This window comes from Blennius ocellaris, assembly GCF_963422515.1.
Source record: "Blennius ocellaris genome assembly, chromosome: 4".
NCBI lineage: Eukaryota > Metazoa > Chordata > Actinopteri > Blenniiformes > Blenniidae > Blennius > Blennius ocellaris.
The window spans coordinates 31,315,048-31,332,742 of NC_137653.1; the positions used below are offsets into that span (position 1 = coordinate 31,315,048).

At 41.9% G+C, this 17,695-nt stretch overlaps 1 protein-coding gene across 1 annotated transcript in view; it reads left to right on the forward strand.

The window, feature by feature from the left end:
- The first annotated feature begins 3,234 nt into the window (after nt 1–3,234).
- Nucleotides 3,235–17,695, forward strand: part of LOC308129714 (sodium- and chloride-dependent taurine transporter-like) — a 53,192-nt gene continuing 38,731 nt past the window's right edge. Inside the window, exons 1-3 of the mRNA XM_080495746.1 lie at nt 3,235–3,427; nt 13,166–13,395; nt 13,490–13,624. Of these exons, the coding sequence (XP_080351872.1) occupies nt 13,167–13,395; nt 13,490–13,624 (364 nt within the window). The 5' untranslated portion in view covers nt 3,235–3,427; nt 13,166. The remainder of the gene's footprint in view (nt 3,428–13,165; nt 13,396–13,489; nt 13,625–17,695) is intronic.

The following is a 17,695-nucleotide window of genomic DNA, read 5'->3' on the forward strand; positions in this document are numbered from 1 at the left end:
TTAGTGTTGGTTTGTGCTGAATGAATGATCGTTCTTGCTGCCTTCGTTTTGAAGATATTTAAATAATAATATTAGAAAAGGCGTGCATGCGTGCGCGGAGGCGGAGGGTGCGCGTATAGTGCAGTAGCAACGGATCAACTTCTAAAGTTCACACAGCTCCTCCACCTTTGTCTAAACTGAACACAAATTGGCTCAATCATTAGTGCTGGTTAGTGCGGAACAGAGGCCCCGCAATGGGGTAGGCAACACAGGCAATTGCCTAGGGCCCCGAGATGAAGGGGGTCCCGAGGGACGGCTGACATCAGTCAATTTCAATGACAAAATAATGTAACTGCTTTCAGACGCTGCAACGACAGCGCATCGAAAATCCCCCGAGCCGGGCCCTATCAGAGTAGTCACTGGTTAGTTGCGAGTAGGGGCCCCCCGACAGACGGCAGATACCAGCGAGACAAATTGAAACCCCCTGGACACATTACAATGACATGTCGGGAACCTCCCTAATGAGGCCCCACTACGGCCCTGCATCAATGTGCAGTCCTTGCTGTCAAACACCAAAGAAATTAAGCAGACAAACCATGAAACGAGACAAAAAGAGAATGCGAAGAAAAAACGTGATAGTGGTAAGTGAGAGTGTGTAAGCTATGTGTGTTACATTATAAAAACCTTAGTCCCAGGCACATTGTCCAAAACTCCCAGTCATCCACCAAACACCAGAAAAGTGAACTGCACAATTAAGTCCGTGTAAAGTGAATTCAGCCATTTTCTTCTAAACACGTTCATAAAGTGTCTATATATGTATATATTAATTATTTAAATTAAACAGTGTGGTTAACACACTTCTGTGGTATGACAAACTTCGAGCACATATTTAATCTTACTTTCCACCAATTCTAACAGCTTTATTTTAAGAAGTAGTCCAGCTTTGCTTATGCAGTATGTCATAAGTCTCGTTGCCAACAGCTGTGTACTACATTCATAGTCACACAATAAGTTAGTCCTTTGCTGCCAATGATATTTTCTCCCAGAATAAAGTATTTGTTGTCAAACGCTAAAAGTGATGCCAGCATCAATCCTACAGTCAGATTAGTCTAGACTGTGGCTAATTTGTATTTACAATTGAACAATAATGTAGGAATATAGTAATATAGCCATACACTTTCTGCTGTAGCCTAAATGTTACATTAAATAAAATGTTAACAGGAAGCATTAAAATTGTTACTTCAAATGAATGTTCCTTAATTATTCCATACATAATATGGATCAAATGTTGAGTACTTTTGTTGTTTTTTTTGCTTGTTTGCATTTTTATCATACTTTGATGAAGTATTTCTTTACTGATCCATCATTCTGGACCTCATCCATCGTCCTTCTGGGGCCGGGAGGCCCCATAGTCCTTCTTGCCTAGGGCCCCCAGGGGGTGGTGAAACGTCCCTGGTGCTGAAACAATTATCGTTTGTGCTGCACGGAGCTGAGTGACATCATCACTGTATAATAAAGTATTGTATTTTAAAAACGGAGGCAGCACAAACAGTAATTGTTTCAGCACTAACCAGCACTCACACAGCACTAATGATTGAGCCCGTTTTTGTTCAGTTTTGACAAAGGTGGAGGAGCTGTGTGAACTTTAGAAGTTGCTCCGTTGCTACTGTATGGTGTATGGTTCCTCCTCGCGCCCTTTGTAATATTATTGATTTAAATATCTTCAAAACGAAGGCAGCACAAACGATAATTGTTTCAGCACAAACCAGCACTAACGCAGCACAAACGTTTGAGACGATTTTCAATGATTTTGGCGAGGCGTGGGGGGCCAGCTTCACGTAGTCGCAACGGATCACCGCTCCTCCACCTTTGTCAAAACTGAACAGAAATGGTGTTGATCGTTTGTGCTGCGTTAGTGCTGGTTTGTGCTGAAAGAATGATCGTTTGTGCTGCTTTGGTTTTTCAGATTTAACAGTTTCTCTCCCCATGTATCTGGGCATGACTGTTTATGTTGTAATGGAGCATTATTAGAACAGTAAGTAATGTTTGGACTGTTTTCACTTAATTTGGAGAATGTCCAAACTGTCTGACGTTGTAGTTTCATAATAAACTTGTTCTTGTCATAAACCCAAAGGACAAGACCCAAAAATAGACTCACACACAATAATCAGATTACAAACACTCTTTATTATATTGTGCCTTAAAAACGAAGGCAGCACAAAACGATAATTCTTTCAGCACGAACCAGCACAAATGCAGCACTAACGATTAACACCATTTAATGTTCAATTTTGACAAAGGCGGAGGAGCTGTGTGAACTTTAGAAGAGGCTCCGTTGCTACTGCACGGTGCGCGCACTCTCCGCCTCGTGCCCGCATGCACGCCTTTTCTAATATTATTTATTTAATATCTTCAAAACGAAGGCAGCACAAACGATCACTCTTTCAGCACGAACCAGCACTAACGCAGCACATACGTTCGGGACTATTTTCAATGATTTTTGCGAGGAATCAGGGGCCAGCTTCACGTAGGCTGTGTACCTTTATGTTTTTGCACCCGCGCGCATTGAGACTCGGGAGCGCGCCAGTGAAAGAGAGCGGGTGGGGGGGGCGGGCTGCTCCTTTAATGCTCCTTAATGCTGCGTTCGCGTCACTCGTAAATCTCAAACTTCTGTTCATAATCTCAATACCGGAAGGATTAGCGGGATAAACTTATGCTTCTTGTCGATGTTTTACACTGAGAATGGAACAAAGGAGGGGATGAGAATGTTAACTTTACCAATATGTGTTGTGTTTTGGATGATAATGCGTTTCAAACAGGCAATCCCCTGAATGTCTATAACATCAGAGCAATTCTGACTATTTTCTTCTTTTTTATGAGCAATTACAAATAGAAAGCCACATAAAGTGTATTAAAAGGCCAAACGTTGTTAGACAAGTAGTTAATACAATGTAAGTTTTTCTTCTTAAGTTTAAAATTAGGGAAGACAAGTAAGTGGACCACTTTTAGAAGAAGAAAAAAACCCACCAGTTTTAAATTCTTTTTAAAGACTTCAAAGCATGATGATGAATGCATCTTCAGATTTGACATGTAAATTGTGTTTATAGACACACACGTGGTGTGATTTTGTTAAAACGCCCCGGTTAGATTGTGAAAAATCCGAGGTTGCCGTGGTCCGTGAACGAGCCGCCGCTCTCCTGTTGCTCTGTGTGAGGAGGCAGGCCGGTGATTTTCCACTGCTGCTGATGTCTCCGGTCCCCCGTTTCAAGAGACAAAGGTCAGAAAGAGAAGCTTATAAATAGGCTAAAATAAAGGCTACCGACGCGTCCAACCCTCAGTCGCTCTCACGGACACAGGAGGACACGGACAAGACGGATCGGACAAGGGACCGAGCGTAAAGGACATTAAAAGAACGAAATAATACACAAAAATCACATCATCACAGCAGGTAAAATAAAATTCTATTTAAAACTTTGCAGAGTAATAGGAATAGTAATAGCAATTATGCTTTAATTGTTTTTTTCCATTTCCATCTTTATTTACAATTGCTACTATTTTTAAAATGTGGATCTTTAACGTGAATCATAATATAATGTGTGTTTCATACATATTTTGAAACACATGTGACAATATTTTAGAGAAAAGTTTATGTTCATTTCAAAATGAGATAATTTGCTGGAGTGTTGTGATCTATCTCTATATATATGTGTATATATATATATATATATAATTTATTTATCTATTGATGGTGAGCATGTCTGGATGTATTTCCTGGTGAAGAAGCGATAAAGACTTTGGTGCATTTCGTGCGCACATGAGCTGCATTTAGATTCCCCCAAATGTTTACCCTCTTTTTTTATATACTTCATCCTCATTATTCATTTTTGGTTGTTGTTTTTGTTTTATTCTGTGTGTGTGCTATTTGGAGCGATGCGGGTAGATCAAGCTTACACGCGTGCGTCAAAGCGCATTTCTGCTTAATGTCTGACCACCGTTAGCTATGTGAAGGAAGGATGTGGATCATCCTGTTTTCTTGCAGCTTCTATGTCGTCTGGGGCAGTTTTCGTTTCTCTCGCATCCAGCCAGTGGACGTGCGTTCATCCTTTTTCATTTCGATTTTTTTTTACTCAACATCTGTGTGCGCGCGTGTGTATATGTACATGAATTGAGGGTGTTGAAGGAATCTGCCGCTGGATTTGACTCGCCTGACTTGTCTTTATTTGACTTTGTGAAGCTAAAACGGCTCAGAAAGGAGAAGTGAAGGGTGAGAAGGCGGGGATGTTGGCCTGTGGCACCTCGAGCATCGCCCGTTGCTTCTCCAAACCACGAATCGCTCTCTCTCTCTCTCTCTCTCTCTCTCTCTCTCTCTCTCTCTCTCTCTACCTTTGTCTTGGTCCCCGCCCCTGCGCCCCCCGCCAGCTGTTTTAAGTTTGATCAGCCACTGTCACGTGTGACAATTAATGAAGACATGGTGCCTTTCCCCCTCAATTTGTACTGAAATTACGCGCAAACATTGTGCAAGTGCAAATGTCTCGGTGCACATGAAGTAAAGCTACAATCCAGAGCATCTTATGTAACAAATGCATGGAGAACTGCCACCAGACTCATCTGTTAATGCCATGCAACTGAGGGTCTGTTCATCTCATAAAGTACAGAGAGCATTCTCGGTTGCCTTGGAGAAAAAAAAATGTAATAAGAAGCGTAGTAGGTTCCATTTTGAATCTGTTTCAGTGTGGGTAATTACCGGAGTCCTTGACAGCCAGAGTGAAGAAAAGCTGTGATGCAATTTCTTTTCCTGTCAAGTAGTCAGCTTCTGTTCAAAGCATTCATGCAGGGATTAAGAGAAGTGACCATGAATTAATTGGTCCCATTTGAATGCGAAACAGTTAACCCATTCAGACAACTTTTGCTTTTTTTCCCTTTTTTTTTTTTTTTAAAGCTGTTAAACTTGTAATCCTTTACATGAACTCATAATGGAACCAGCAATTATGGGAGATAATTGTGCAAACATCAAATCGAGGATTGAGCATTTTTCATTTTGCATTAAGCCATTTGTTGATCAGCTGATTAAATTCAAAGTAGCCATTGTTTTACTAAGTGCAAGGTTCCAATACGGCTTCAGAGTTGCACAAAAAATGTGACAAAGTTGCCCCGACTTTGAGGCGGAATGAAGATGACAGGAATTAAATTGCTGCAATCCAAATTTGGGAGGGGGTGTGTTTCACTTGGCTGCTTCTGAGGAGGAGCATCTATTGTCTGAGAGCTGAGCGACACTGACAGGCTGACGTACCACAATGAACTGCTGCTTTTGTCGTGGCTGCTCTTTGTGTGTCACGCTGGTCGCGACATTAATCTAATCTTGTCACGCTGATGTGTGGCTTTTATCGGACAGATATAGCCGAGCGATGCTAACGCAACGCCATTAAAAGTTTTTGTTTCATGAAGCCGTTTTGTTTGTGAATATTTCACGTGTGGAAGAAACTAATAGGAAATAATTAGTGCAATTCACTTCTGCTCTCAAACTCTGTAAACACTGATCTGCGACGGCAGGTCGTGATCTTAACGACCTCGTTTTTTTAAAATTCTTTTCTTCAGTTGGGTTGGACGTTGATTTGTGATGACACTCCAAACGATTGCTAACAACTTGCGACTACCAACGCCGTCGGCCAGTTTTCATTTTTTTTCTGAATGAGTCAAAGCATATCAGTAAGGAAATGAAGAAATGTAAAAAAAATGTTGTCTTTCAATCTGAAAGTGCAATTTTTACAAAAGCCAATGTTTGCAACAGCATGTTGCTGCCCAAGAAGCAGGAATTTGCAGGTTTGTACAAATTATTTGACACCAAAACAAACAACAACAAAAAAATCGGCCAACTTTCGCAGTTGTATTTTCCTGAAATTTGCTTCCTGGATCATATGTTTGACACAAATTAAGGTCCTATTCACACGACAACATTTCCAAATGAAAACGCTAAACGTTCTAGCATGTTGGGAGTCCGTTTACGCGCCAGCGGTGGACGGAGACAATGTCTCTGTTGTCGTGGAAATGCTGCGACTGTGCACAAGCACCACGACCGTAGTAACAAGTTCTCCTGCACATGCTCAGTTGAGACAATAAGAACAATGTTTCCTCCGTGGTGTCATAACTCCCAGTCCACATTCTCTTGGGACTTGGTACTTTTATTTTGACGGTCACTGTAATAACCATCCAACTTGGAATGTCTGTGTCCTCCCATTGTTCATGTTTCGAGTGGGTGGGTGGGTGCATTACAAAAACAAACCAACTGCACCCACTAGTGGCCCAGCATGTTAACTACATCGTTTTCACAGTGCCATGTGAACATCAAAAGCATTCCTGCAAGAAAAAAATGCAAAACAACCCATGTGTATTCAGTGGAGAGGTGGTGTTGTTAGCGGGGCCTGAACAACCTGCAGGCCTCTGCAGAGCAGTGATCTGGCTGAACAACTGTCCCACAATGTGGAGGAGAGACTGACGGCATTACACAAAAGACGCCTCCACTTTACGGCCTCCGCATGCAGGAACAGGTGGAATCAGCAGGTGGCAAGCGAGATGGCGGCTCTTGCTTCGGTTGTTGAGGAGTGGAAACATGAATCTGCTCCTCAATGGTCATGACCATGCACTGGTACGTTCCCAAGTACTATCCTCGGGGATTACACGCTTTTGCTCTCGTGTCCAATAAGCAGGCTCCTTCTACACACCTCAACACTGAACTCCTTCAAAGATTGAACATCATAGCATACTTGTTTGACCTTGTTGTCAATGTTAAATGTGATATCGTCCCTGGATTTGATACATTCAACACAAAATAGTCTGTTTTCAAGGAAACCTTGTTTCTTCCCGTCCATCTCAACGCAGCGCTGACAGCCGCCGCCTTCACTGTTGCCTTGTTTGCTGTTAAATGATTTATTAAGCCAGTAACCTGAGGTTAGTGGAAAGTGTGTGTGTGTGTGTGTGTGTGTGTGTGTGTGTGTGTGTGTGTGTGTGTGTGTGTGTGTGTGTGTGTGTGTGTGTGTGTGTGTGTGAGTGTGAGTGTGAGTGTGAGTGAGTGAGTGAGTGAAATTTCTGTCACAGCAAACACTCCCAGAGTCGCTGCTCCGAATGAAAACTGAGTCCGGAGAGCCTTCTCGCCGACACGAGGATTACAAACGTTACCCGGCCTGGTCGCAGTGAAAGATTTATGGCCATTTGTCCTCAAGCGGACGGAGATCTTCATCACCAGAGTACATAAGAACCAGTCTGAACCACTGACCCGGTTCAGCTCACACACGCTGCTAAAAAATTCCCCATGTCTTTACAGCTGCGTCATTAATCCACCATTATTTTTTGGATAATTGTGTTAAAGTTGGAGTCAGAGTGGCTAATAAAAGGTGTAGGCAGCTTTCCCAGGTTTTATTTACCTTGGCAGCTGGGGGGGGGGGGGAGATAAATAAATGGTGATTAACACCCAGCGCCCCACATTGTGGCATAATGTTTCATCGTTTGTTGCAGATTTAATGCAATAAGGATGACGGAGGTCCCTCAGTTCGCCGGGTCAGCGTCATCTTGTGGCCAAGGCACGAGTGGTATCCTGAATCCACCGCCACATTAGGTTTTGGCTGGTGGCCACACGGCAAGAAACCCCAGAGGGCAGAGCCTGTGTCGGAAGAACACCGTTGTTTGGAGGCACAAAGACTAACATCTGATATCTGCCCCAACGTGTCCGTACGTGTAGATCAGGAAGTGGGGATCCAACCACTAATCCCACCGTAGTGAGGACAACCCGCTCCACCGCTCACCATTTGGAACTACGGAAAAGAGCAAATGCAACGATTTTTGCTGGATTGCAAGAAAATTTGCAGCAGAAACATTCAAGTTAATGAGCTCAGGAATTGATAAGAGTAACATGAAATAATAGCAAAAGTATGTGATAATGTCATTTGAGATTGTCAATAAATCTTTTTTATTTACTTTTTTATTTGACAAAATTGCCTTTGTTATTAATCAATTCTAATAATTCAGGTTTTAGATTGAATTACAGATTGAATGTGCAGAGCAGGAAAACGCACATGAAACATCATTTGATCAGATCCAGTCAGTCTTTAGTGAAAATCAAATCAAACAAAATGAAATGAAATATGTGATAATGGTTGTCAATAAATAAAATTGTGGGCTGTAGAAAAAAATTGTTTTATATTATTAATAATTTCTAATATTTCAGGTTTGCAGTTTGAATTTTCAGAACAGTAAAGCACATATGCATAGAAACATCATTTAATAACACCCAGTCAGTCGTATAGTGTGCATGTTGATACTGCGATATTAATACATTGGTAATGTTTTGTGCAGCTCTAATAGAACCAAAGCAAAACTGCTCAAGAATAAAGCAAAATGCAGCATTTTACCCGGAATTTTATTGACTCGTCTTCCGGCCTTTCATGGAAAAACAGCAGATGAACCTGGTCTCACAGGGTGAACGTACCAACTCCACACGTCTGGCTTCATCTTGTATCGTAAACATGAAGCTGCCAACACGTTTGGTGCATCTTATTTAAAAGGCTGCACATTTCTTCCAACCTAAATCTAGAACATCTCATACATTGCTGTGGTATTAATGGAAAATCAAGGCCCTGCGTACACATTTTTCATGGGAAAATGGGAAAACCTTTGTAGCATCTTGTGTGTCTGTTTCCACGACTATGGCGCTGGGAGCAACTGAACTCCTTGGAAACTGGTGGAACTTTACGAGAAGGCTGCACCTCTGTGCGAACAGGTGGGAAACTACAGATGTCTATAGATAGTTCCTCTGCGAGTGGATGAACAACAAGGTGTAAACAGACACTACTTTTAAAATCTATACCATGTAAACACATAAACAATGACTTTTCACTTTAAATTAGATGGAAACAAAACGTGAACCCAGGATCTCTGCTCCCCCATGGCTGTGGTTTGTCCTTCTGAAACGTTCACTAAATGGGCTAGTGTCTGCAGTGCCATCTACTGGCGGATTGGAAAGATTTCCTCCTTTATTTTCTTTTGTTTTGAAGGATCTCATGACTCGGGCTTACCGGCAAGTCAGCATCTTCTAATTTGATCATGTGACTGCACAGTGTTTATGTGAAATTCCCAAGCTGCAGCAGCAGCTCGCACTCCCCGACAAATCTGATAACAGAGGAATGCAGGTCTGAAATAAAAGCAAGTAAATTGTGGCATGGAATCAACACTAGACCGCAGCAAAGTGGCGAGCTCACGTTTTGGATTATTCGCTATTTAATGTTTTGTTGGCAGGTAATTACATAAGAGAAAATTCACAGCGGCTGTTTTATTTGAATGCACTTTTTTTTTTTTTTAAATGAACTTCTGTTCTTGTGTGTTGTGTTTTCCCCCACTGCACAGCGTCACACCTTCACATGCACCCTCCATTTTTGTTGTTCCAATGAGAGAAAGGTTGTGGGTGGAGTTTTGTTTCTTTATCAGTTTATCCTTATCACTGTACACTTGCAGTAAGTCTGTCACTTTCTGAAGGTTAATCAACAGTAACTAACGTCTTTATGGTCCGACCAGTTAAAAAAGAAAAAATCACATTCACTGTCTCATTTTTAACATATGAAAATAAAATAAAACATAAAATATATATTTTATGGATTCCTTCTTCCTTATTTCAATTTTGAAAGCCATGTTTTATATACATATAAACAGAAATTTAAATGGAGATCTGACTCGATTTGTTCTGACAATTTCTTCTCCTCTAAAGCTGATGGCAAAAGGGACTTTAGGACTTCAGGCCCCATTCCAAGTGAAAATACTTGGTTTTTGTGTTTTCATTTCAGAAAGGTTTTCTGTCGAAGCTGCAACCTTTTGAAAACAACGTCCATTTCCATGGAAACAGTGCACAGGCTGAAAACAATGTTGTTAGCATGTGCGTATAGAGAACAATGTGCCATAAACATCAGCAATAGAAGAACACCAACATTCTAGTGGACAGACCACCCAGTTGGATTGTTATGATGGTGACTGTCAAAATAAAAGTACCAATCGGCTTTGAGTCATGACGCCACAGAGGAAACATTGTTCTGGTTGTCCAGCTACTGAGCATGTGCAGAAGAACTAGTTACTATGGCCGTGATGTGCATGAACAGTGGCATAGATTTTTTAAAAAAGTGACGTTTTCCCCGTTTCCATGGAGACGGAGTCAGAGAAGAATGAAGTAGAATCTGTCTAAAATGACCTGGGCTGATAAAAATCAACAATAAAAGGGAGCTAAAATGATTAGATGGTGCATGAAAAGGAAACATCTGGGACAATGGAGGAGAAATAAGTGACCTGGTTGAGGGAGCAGTAAAAGTAAAAGTAAAAAAAAAAAAAGAAGATGCAAAGCACAGTGATAAATGTTCTGCTGAAAACCGGAGAGGAGGACAAAAGGGGGAACCTTGAGAACAAAAATGGGAAGTGGAGGGAAGATTTGTGTTTCATCATTTCTATTTCACACCATGAAGTCGACATGAGTGGGTCGATTTCCTGTCGGAATTGCATTTATCATCCTTAAGACGCGATTCCTGTCGTCCTTGTTTGGAAACCAAGAAGTCAGAGAGCCAAAATAGCTTATTTGAGACAATAACACAGCAGATTTAGGCTTGTTATTGAAACAAATAAGGCCTAAAGCGGAGAGGAAATGAGGTGAAGGAGCAAATATAATGGAGTGGAGGAGATGAAGGAGTGAAAGAAAAGTCGAGCATCGGAGGAAAGGGAGGACGTGGACATAAGGGGATTTAATAGGCGGTCAGTGCAGTGGAAATGTACATGCTCTTTAAATAGGAGAGTGAGTTATGTAACTGGTGAGAGAGGGAAGCAAGTGTGTGTGTGTGTGTGTGTGTGTGTGTCACTGTAGTCTCGTCCATGGTGTGTGTTTGAGGGTGTGAGAGATCACCGTCGCAACACCACCAGACAACGGCCCTCTGTTTCTCGCCAAACCTCTTCGAATCGTCCCACAATCCTCTGCAGTTCCCCTCAGCCCTCTGGAGGAAGTTCTGAGCACAAATGAGCAACAGTTTCATTTCAAATTAAAATAAATGCCACAGATTGGTGGGGAATCATCAGAAGTTACAGTAGAAATCCAGAAATTGCACTCATTTTAGAGGCTTTCTAGAGTGTTGCTGTTTTCTTGGAATGATCTCGACTGAATTGCCTGAACTTTCCTCGTATTTGGACCCAAATTCTATCAGACAACTGCCAAAACTTTCTTGGTCGATTCATTATTTAAAGCTTTGCCAGTGTGGGATGTTCAACCAGTCCATGCAAAACTCGCTTGACTTGGAACTTGAAGATAAGAAAGTGTTTTTCGGACGCTCCTGTAAGTCACATCTGTTCTGAGACTTTTAAACATTTGCACCATTTCGCCAAGGACATCTGTCATTGAGGCAGATGACATTATTGATTTTTTTAGGGGCTTTCCTAGAAATGAGTCACTTCTTGTTTGTGATGTTGACGCTCCAGATGTCCAGATGCCAACTTCCTCTAATTTATCCCAACTATTTGTAGAGGTCCACACAGATGCATTGACAGCATTGTATGACCTTCCCATAAGCAGCACTATGTGCAGTTTTAACATTTCATTTGAACTCTTTATTAATAAATGAAGCAGGGTTTTTTCCATGTCTATATGACCACGACAGGATGGCATTTGAAAATAGAGTCAAAGTACACATACATCGCTTGTCCTCCAGCCGTCCGCGTGATGCAATGTGTGTTATTTCTGACTGAGCGAGAGTGGTCATTTACGTATGAACCAGTTCTACAACGGAAAATATGTGTCCTTATTTGCATAAAGTGCAAAAAAAAACATTCCATGTCAAATGCAATTGACGTGTTGTTGCACTTTATGCAAATAAGGACACATATTTTTGTGGATGGCTGGACAAGCGTGCGATGTATGAGTATTTAGAGTCTTATTTTCAAACGCCATTCTGTCGTCGTCATATAGACATGGAAAACCCTGCTTCACACATATATATATATATATAGTGTGTGTGTGTATATGTATATACACACGAGCAGGAAGTACTTGTGCACACATACACACAGTATGCACACACAAAGCGAGACTTTGTTGCCGTTGCGGCTGCAGATAGAAACGAGTTGTTGAGACTAAAACAGTCGAACAAAAGGTTTTCCACATCATTTCGGGAATGAACAATTTCAACAGTGGATGGATGATCCAGGTATGTAGGTGAAACGGTGACTTTGTCCTTTGTCGGCTGAAAAGTCAAATTGAGAGAGAATGACGGGAGACAAAGGAGGAGAAGCCAAGGGCACAGCAGCCCAGCAGATGGAAAAAGAGAAAGACGTGACATTTTCCACAGTGACAGCAGACATCTGCTGACTACCGAGTATCTCTCTCTCTCTCTCTCTCTCTCTCTCTCTCTCTCTCTCTCTCTCGCTCTCTCTCTCTCTCTCTCTCTCTCTCTCTCTCTCTCTCGCTCGCTCTCTCTCTCTCTCTCGATCATTGTTGGGGTGGAAATTTACAGCGACGGAGTCGGCGTGACCTTCATCACTCCTGCTTCAATGTGCGATAGGCCTCAGGTTAACGTTAACAGCCACTTCATTTTCACTTAATTACCACATTTACCACCGTGCAAGTGGCTTTCTAAACAGTCGTGGGTGTTTTGAAGTCTCAGCTTGTGTTTAGATTAGATATGAAAAAAAGGTTTCTCTGGTGTTTCCAGGATGGAGTGTACTCCTTTAGTGCGGGGAGAGATTTGTTCCTTATTGGCTCTGGACAGCTTCCAGACTGTAACCCAACACCGACACGTTTGATCTCCTGCTCAAAATGACTGTTTAGAGTCAATGTTTCTTGAGCCACCTGAAGACATTTCCCATTGAGGAAAACCTTCCAGCTTGGAAAGCTTTTCTTCATAACTTCATCGGGAGTAATTGCATCCTGTGGAACGCTCCGGTTGGCGAAGTGATATTTCTGGTTGTGCTATTTTGAGTTTGAGCCCCGAGGAGATCAGGTTTTGACTGTTAATGAAAAAGAATTGTGTTACATCAATCATCACACATTCTTTGCTCAACGCACAACTGTATGGTTAGCTACTGACATCTTGTCCGTGTAAATCTGTAGCAGCCAATCAGAAGCGATTCGGTCCACAGCGAAGAGGTGCTGATCGTTTCTCCATCTCCTGTCTTCCAGAATGGCTCAAAAGGAGAAACTTCAGTGCCTAAAGGATTTCCACAAGGACACCTTGAAGCCGTCCCCCGGGAAGAGCCCCGGCACCCGGCCTGAAGACGAGGCAGAGGGAAAACATCCCCAGCGCGAGAAGTGGGCCAGCAAGTTGGACTTTGTTCTGTCCGTGGCCGGCGGTTTTGTTGGTTTAGGGAACGTGTGGCGTTTCCCGTACCTCTGCTATAAGAACGGTGGAGGTGAGGTCGGCCAGCCGCTCCCAAGCTTGTACCACTCAGAGGAATTCAGCACGATCTCACTGTTCCTGTGTCTCTCTGTTCGAACCTTCTGCAGGTGCGTTTCTCATCCCCTACTTCATTTTCCTGTTCGGTGGAGGTCTGCCTGTCTTCTTCCTGGAGGTCGCGCTGGGTCAGTTCACCTCCCAGGGTGGGATCACCTGCTGGGAGAAGCTCTGCCCCATCTTTACTGGTAGGTGGCTTCTTATTGGACCCATTGGAACCAGATCCATGAGCTTTAGGGCTGCAGGATAGTAGAGCATTGTGATAACTACATGCAAAGATGTTACACATTCCACAGATTTACAAAAATGTAAACACAAAAGATGTTTAAATTCAGGTTCTGAATGAAGATTTACCCTGTTCACCAGTATCATGAGTGTGTGTTGTCCAATAAAGAACGAGAAAGCTCCACCTTTGTTGGGTTTAAAAACCCAAAAAATATGGCGTGTGACAATAATGCAGTTAAAAATTTATAATTTTTTTTAAAAACAGGCACTTTACCTACATCAGACAACTTAGTAAGCACTTTAATATTTGCACTTTCTGGTTTTTAGGAAGAAGTGTTTTATCATCTTTGTCGTTGTTTTACGATATTGTTTTTGTATGTTTGCAACCTTGTATGGTTTTATGTGGGACAACGGATGGTAATTAACCTTAAATCCAGCATTATTTACGGTGCCTTGTTCATTAACACGCACTTTCTCATCCACAGAGACAAATAACAAAAATATAAGCTCTAATAGGGAGCCTGTACCAGGTTTAATGAATCAAACCACTTAAATTCACTCTCTCCACCTGAATTACCTCATTGTTTATAAATGTTTGGCACAGTTAGCGCTTAGCCTTCAACACCTGGAGCATAAAACAAGTAAAACTCTGAGAAATATGAGCTTATTTTGACCAAATCTGTGTTCAAACATGATGACGATCACATGCTCGATGGGCAGTTCGAGTGTGTTTGAATGAGTTTGTTTTTATTCTTAGTATTTAATAATGGGGCATAAATCGTAAATTCTTAAGCCTAACCATACATGACTTGAAGCTCCTCAATCCATCCCCGATCTTTTCCCAATGGTAAAATAAGCTTAAAGTCACGTATCACAAGTGGAGCAGAGAGTTTTTGCCCTAAAAGGTAAGTGGGACTCCTCAAGTGTGTACACGCACGCACACACACACACACACACACACACACACACACTGCCCAGCATGAAAATAGTCCAGATATACAGTGCAAATCAAATTCTACAATATTGATCAAATCTTCATGATTGCAGTCGTTGCCGAGCTTGAAATCCGTGACCTTCAGACGGCTTGGTGACACGAGCGTCTCTACAACTGCTGCTCTTGTGGCCTTTTTTCCCCCCGAAAGGAAAAGCTGTGATACGTATAAAGAGTGTGGAGGTGAAGGCAGAGTCGGTGAAACTGCTGCAGCTCTGAATGAAAGGTCATTTTATTGAGAGCCCCATGAGCTCCTGACTTTTTTGCAGGTGTTATTCTGCCTGGGGTCTCCTTCTTTTTCATTACACATCTTATGAACAAGATTACCGTATTTTCCGCACTATAAGGCACCTAAATACCTCAAATTTTCTCAAAAGCTGCCAGTGCACCTTATAGCCCGGTGCGCCTTATAATGGAAGAATTGCTCTACTCGAGACTGCTATTTGACAGCTGAACAACCAGAAGCTTTTATTTTGACAACTTTAACTTCTCAACCGGATCTTCAGAGCGGACGACACTCCACACAACACCTTCATCACTCATGGTTGCACACCAATGTTCTAACAAACCAAAATAAACTAGATGAAATAATGACTCCCTAAACTGGGGAACAAAAACACATAAACACAATCAACACAACACCAAGCCCAACAACAACCCACAATAACCTCCAACAACACAAAACATGAATTCCCATCATGCCTTGCATCCTGAGCTCCTCAGTGCAGCCGACAGCTGCAATGAATTATGGGAGTTTCTGTTTGTGGTGTTTTAAATGCAATTATTGGGGGTTATATTTGGTTTGTGGTGTCGGTAATAATTGTGTTGTGTTGTGTTTTTGTTGCTTAGTTCATGTAGTTTAGTTTATTACTGGTAGTTGTAAGTTGTCAACCAGCAGTGAAGAAGGTTTTGTGTGTAGTGTCCTCCTGGCATAGGCTGCAGGTAGGACTATCAAAATAAAGTGTGTGCACCTCTCTGGGTGTTAGAATCAGTGGAAAATGTAACCTAATGGCTTTGAGCTATAAAGGTTATGACCACTGGTCTATTCCATGTGCCTTATAGGGCAGTGCGCCTTATATATGAACAAAGTTGTAAATTATGTCAATCAATGTAGGTGTGCCTTATAATCCGGTGCCTTATAGTGTGGAAAATACGGTACATACAAAGTCGCATGCACACGCGCACAATCACACAGCACAAACTGTGAAGCTCACTGTGAAACCAACTAAAACATATCTGCCAAAAGAACACATAAAACCAACAACACCACAGAACTATAATAACTATGGGGTCATCCAAAAATCTAAATGAAACAACAACAATAACAATTATCAACAGCAATTATTGTTATTATTACATTATTATTGATATTACAATCATCATTATTAATTGCTGATCAGGTATTTAACTGAAATTCATTCTTGTGTAAACAAAAACACTTTTAATTTCTTTTGAAAAACATTTCTGGTTATTTTCTGTCAATGATATTCAATGTGCTCCCGGGACAAAACTCCCGGGAGCACCGTCCAGGCTACCATGGCCCTATGATAAACAGCTCGCTGCATTTGATAGATTTTACAGCCTGGTAGTGCCCAACTCATTTCACTGCTCTGACGTGGACCATCATTGGGATTGTCTGCGTAAAAGGACAATTTATTATGTATAATTTTAGGTATTTTTGTAACAATGACATTTCTATTAAATGTTTCTTCAGAAGTACTTTAATCTACATTTAATTGTTAACCAGGGTTGTGGGGCAGGTGGGTCGTTATCTTAATTCTCATCAGCCCAGGTCGTCTTCTATTTAGCACTAAGTATTTCACATTTCATATTTCACATGTTTTTCGCCATAACTCTTCATTAGGACTTGAAGGAGGTTTTCAATTGACGCAGCTTTTCTGAAATACTGCTACTAGTCCTGCGCATCACGGCCGTAGCAACTATTTCTCCTGCACATGCTCAGTAGATGATTCAAGGATTCAAGGATTCAAGGATTCTTTATTGTCATATCAAAGGAAGAAATGATACGAAATTTGGACTCAGGTCCCGGTAAGCCAGTAATAAAATAAAATAAAATATATAGAGCGTAAAAATATATACAAATATACAAGAGCAGAACTGTAAAGTGTAAAGTGTTGTAGTGCAAAATTGTGAGGGAGTCTATGGAACATGGCTCGAGTTCACTAGTCTCACAGCTTCGGGGAAGAAGCTGTTCCTGAGCCTGGTGGTTTTGCTCCGGATGAGTAAGTAGAGCAAAGTTTCCTCCGCTGTGTCATGACTCCCAGTCCATCTTCTCCTGCGACAGTCCAACTTGGTGCTCTGTCCACTAAAATGTCGTCTTCACTGTAAAGTTTTAACCAAGCAGAGATGGGTACAAATGAGGCAGTTGAGGCTTGGGCAGTGAAGCGGATCGTAGCTCAATCAGAAGTTTTCTGGTTTGATTCCCCATCGCCCCATGTCACATGTCAAAGTGTCCTTGAGTGAGACACAAACCTAAACCTCTACCAACGGATGGACGGTGCTCCGTCATGCCAGCTGCCTCCATTGATGAATGTGATTTACAGTGTCAAATGCTTTGGGCATTGCTCACGCTGTGCACTCTCTTGACCATTTTACTAATAGGGTTCCACGGGTTTAAAATCCAACCATATGGTCTCAAACACCTTTGTTCAAAGACCATGTTTGGTTCACGGCACTAAAGCGTATGGCCCATGATCAGCTAACACGACATCTGATCTGCACCTCCTGTTGCAGTTTGTAAAACTACACATTACATTTTCAGATATAAAAGCACATGTTTGTCTCCTCGAACCAACTAAAACCGCACATCCATCATAGTTAAATGATTTAAAGGCCTCGAGATGAGATGTTTTTCTGCGTCTCGTCACGCCGCTCTCCGCTCCGCCCCGTCCGGCTCGCCGTTGCGGCTCCGGCATTTTCTCCACTCGACTCAGGGGTTTAGAATTTTTCCAGACCTCTGTTGTTTTTCACAGAGGAATGGCTTTGCAACATAAGGCTGAGTCACACCAGACTCTGCTCCAAT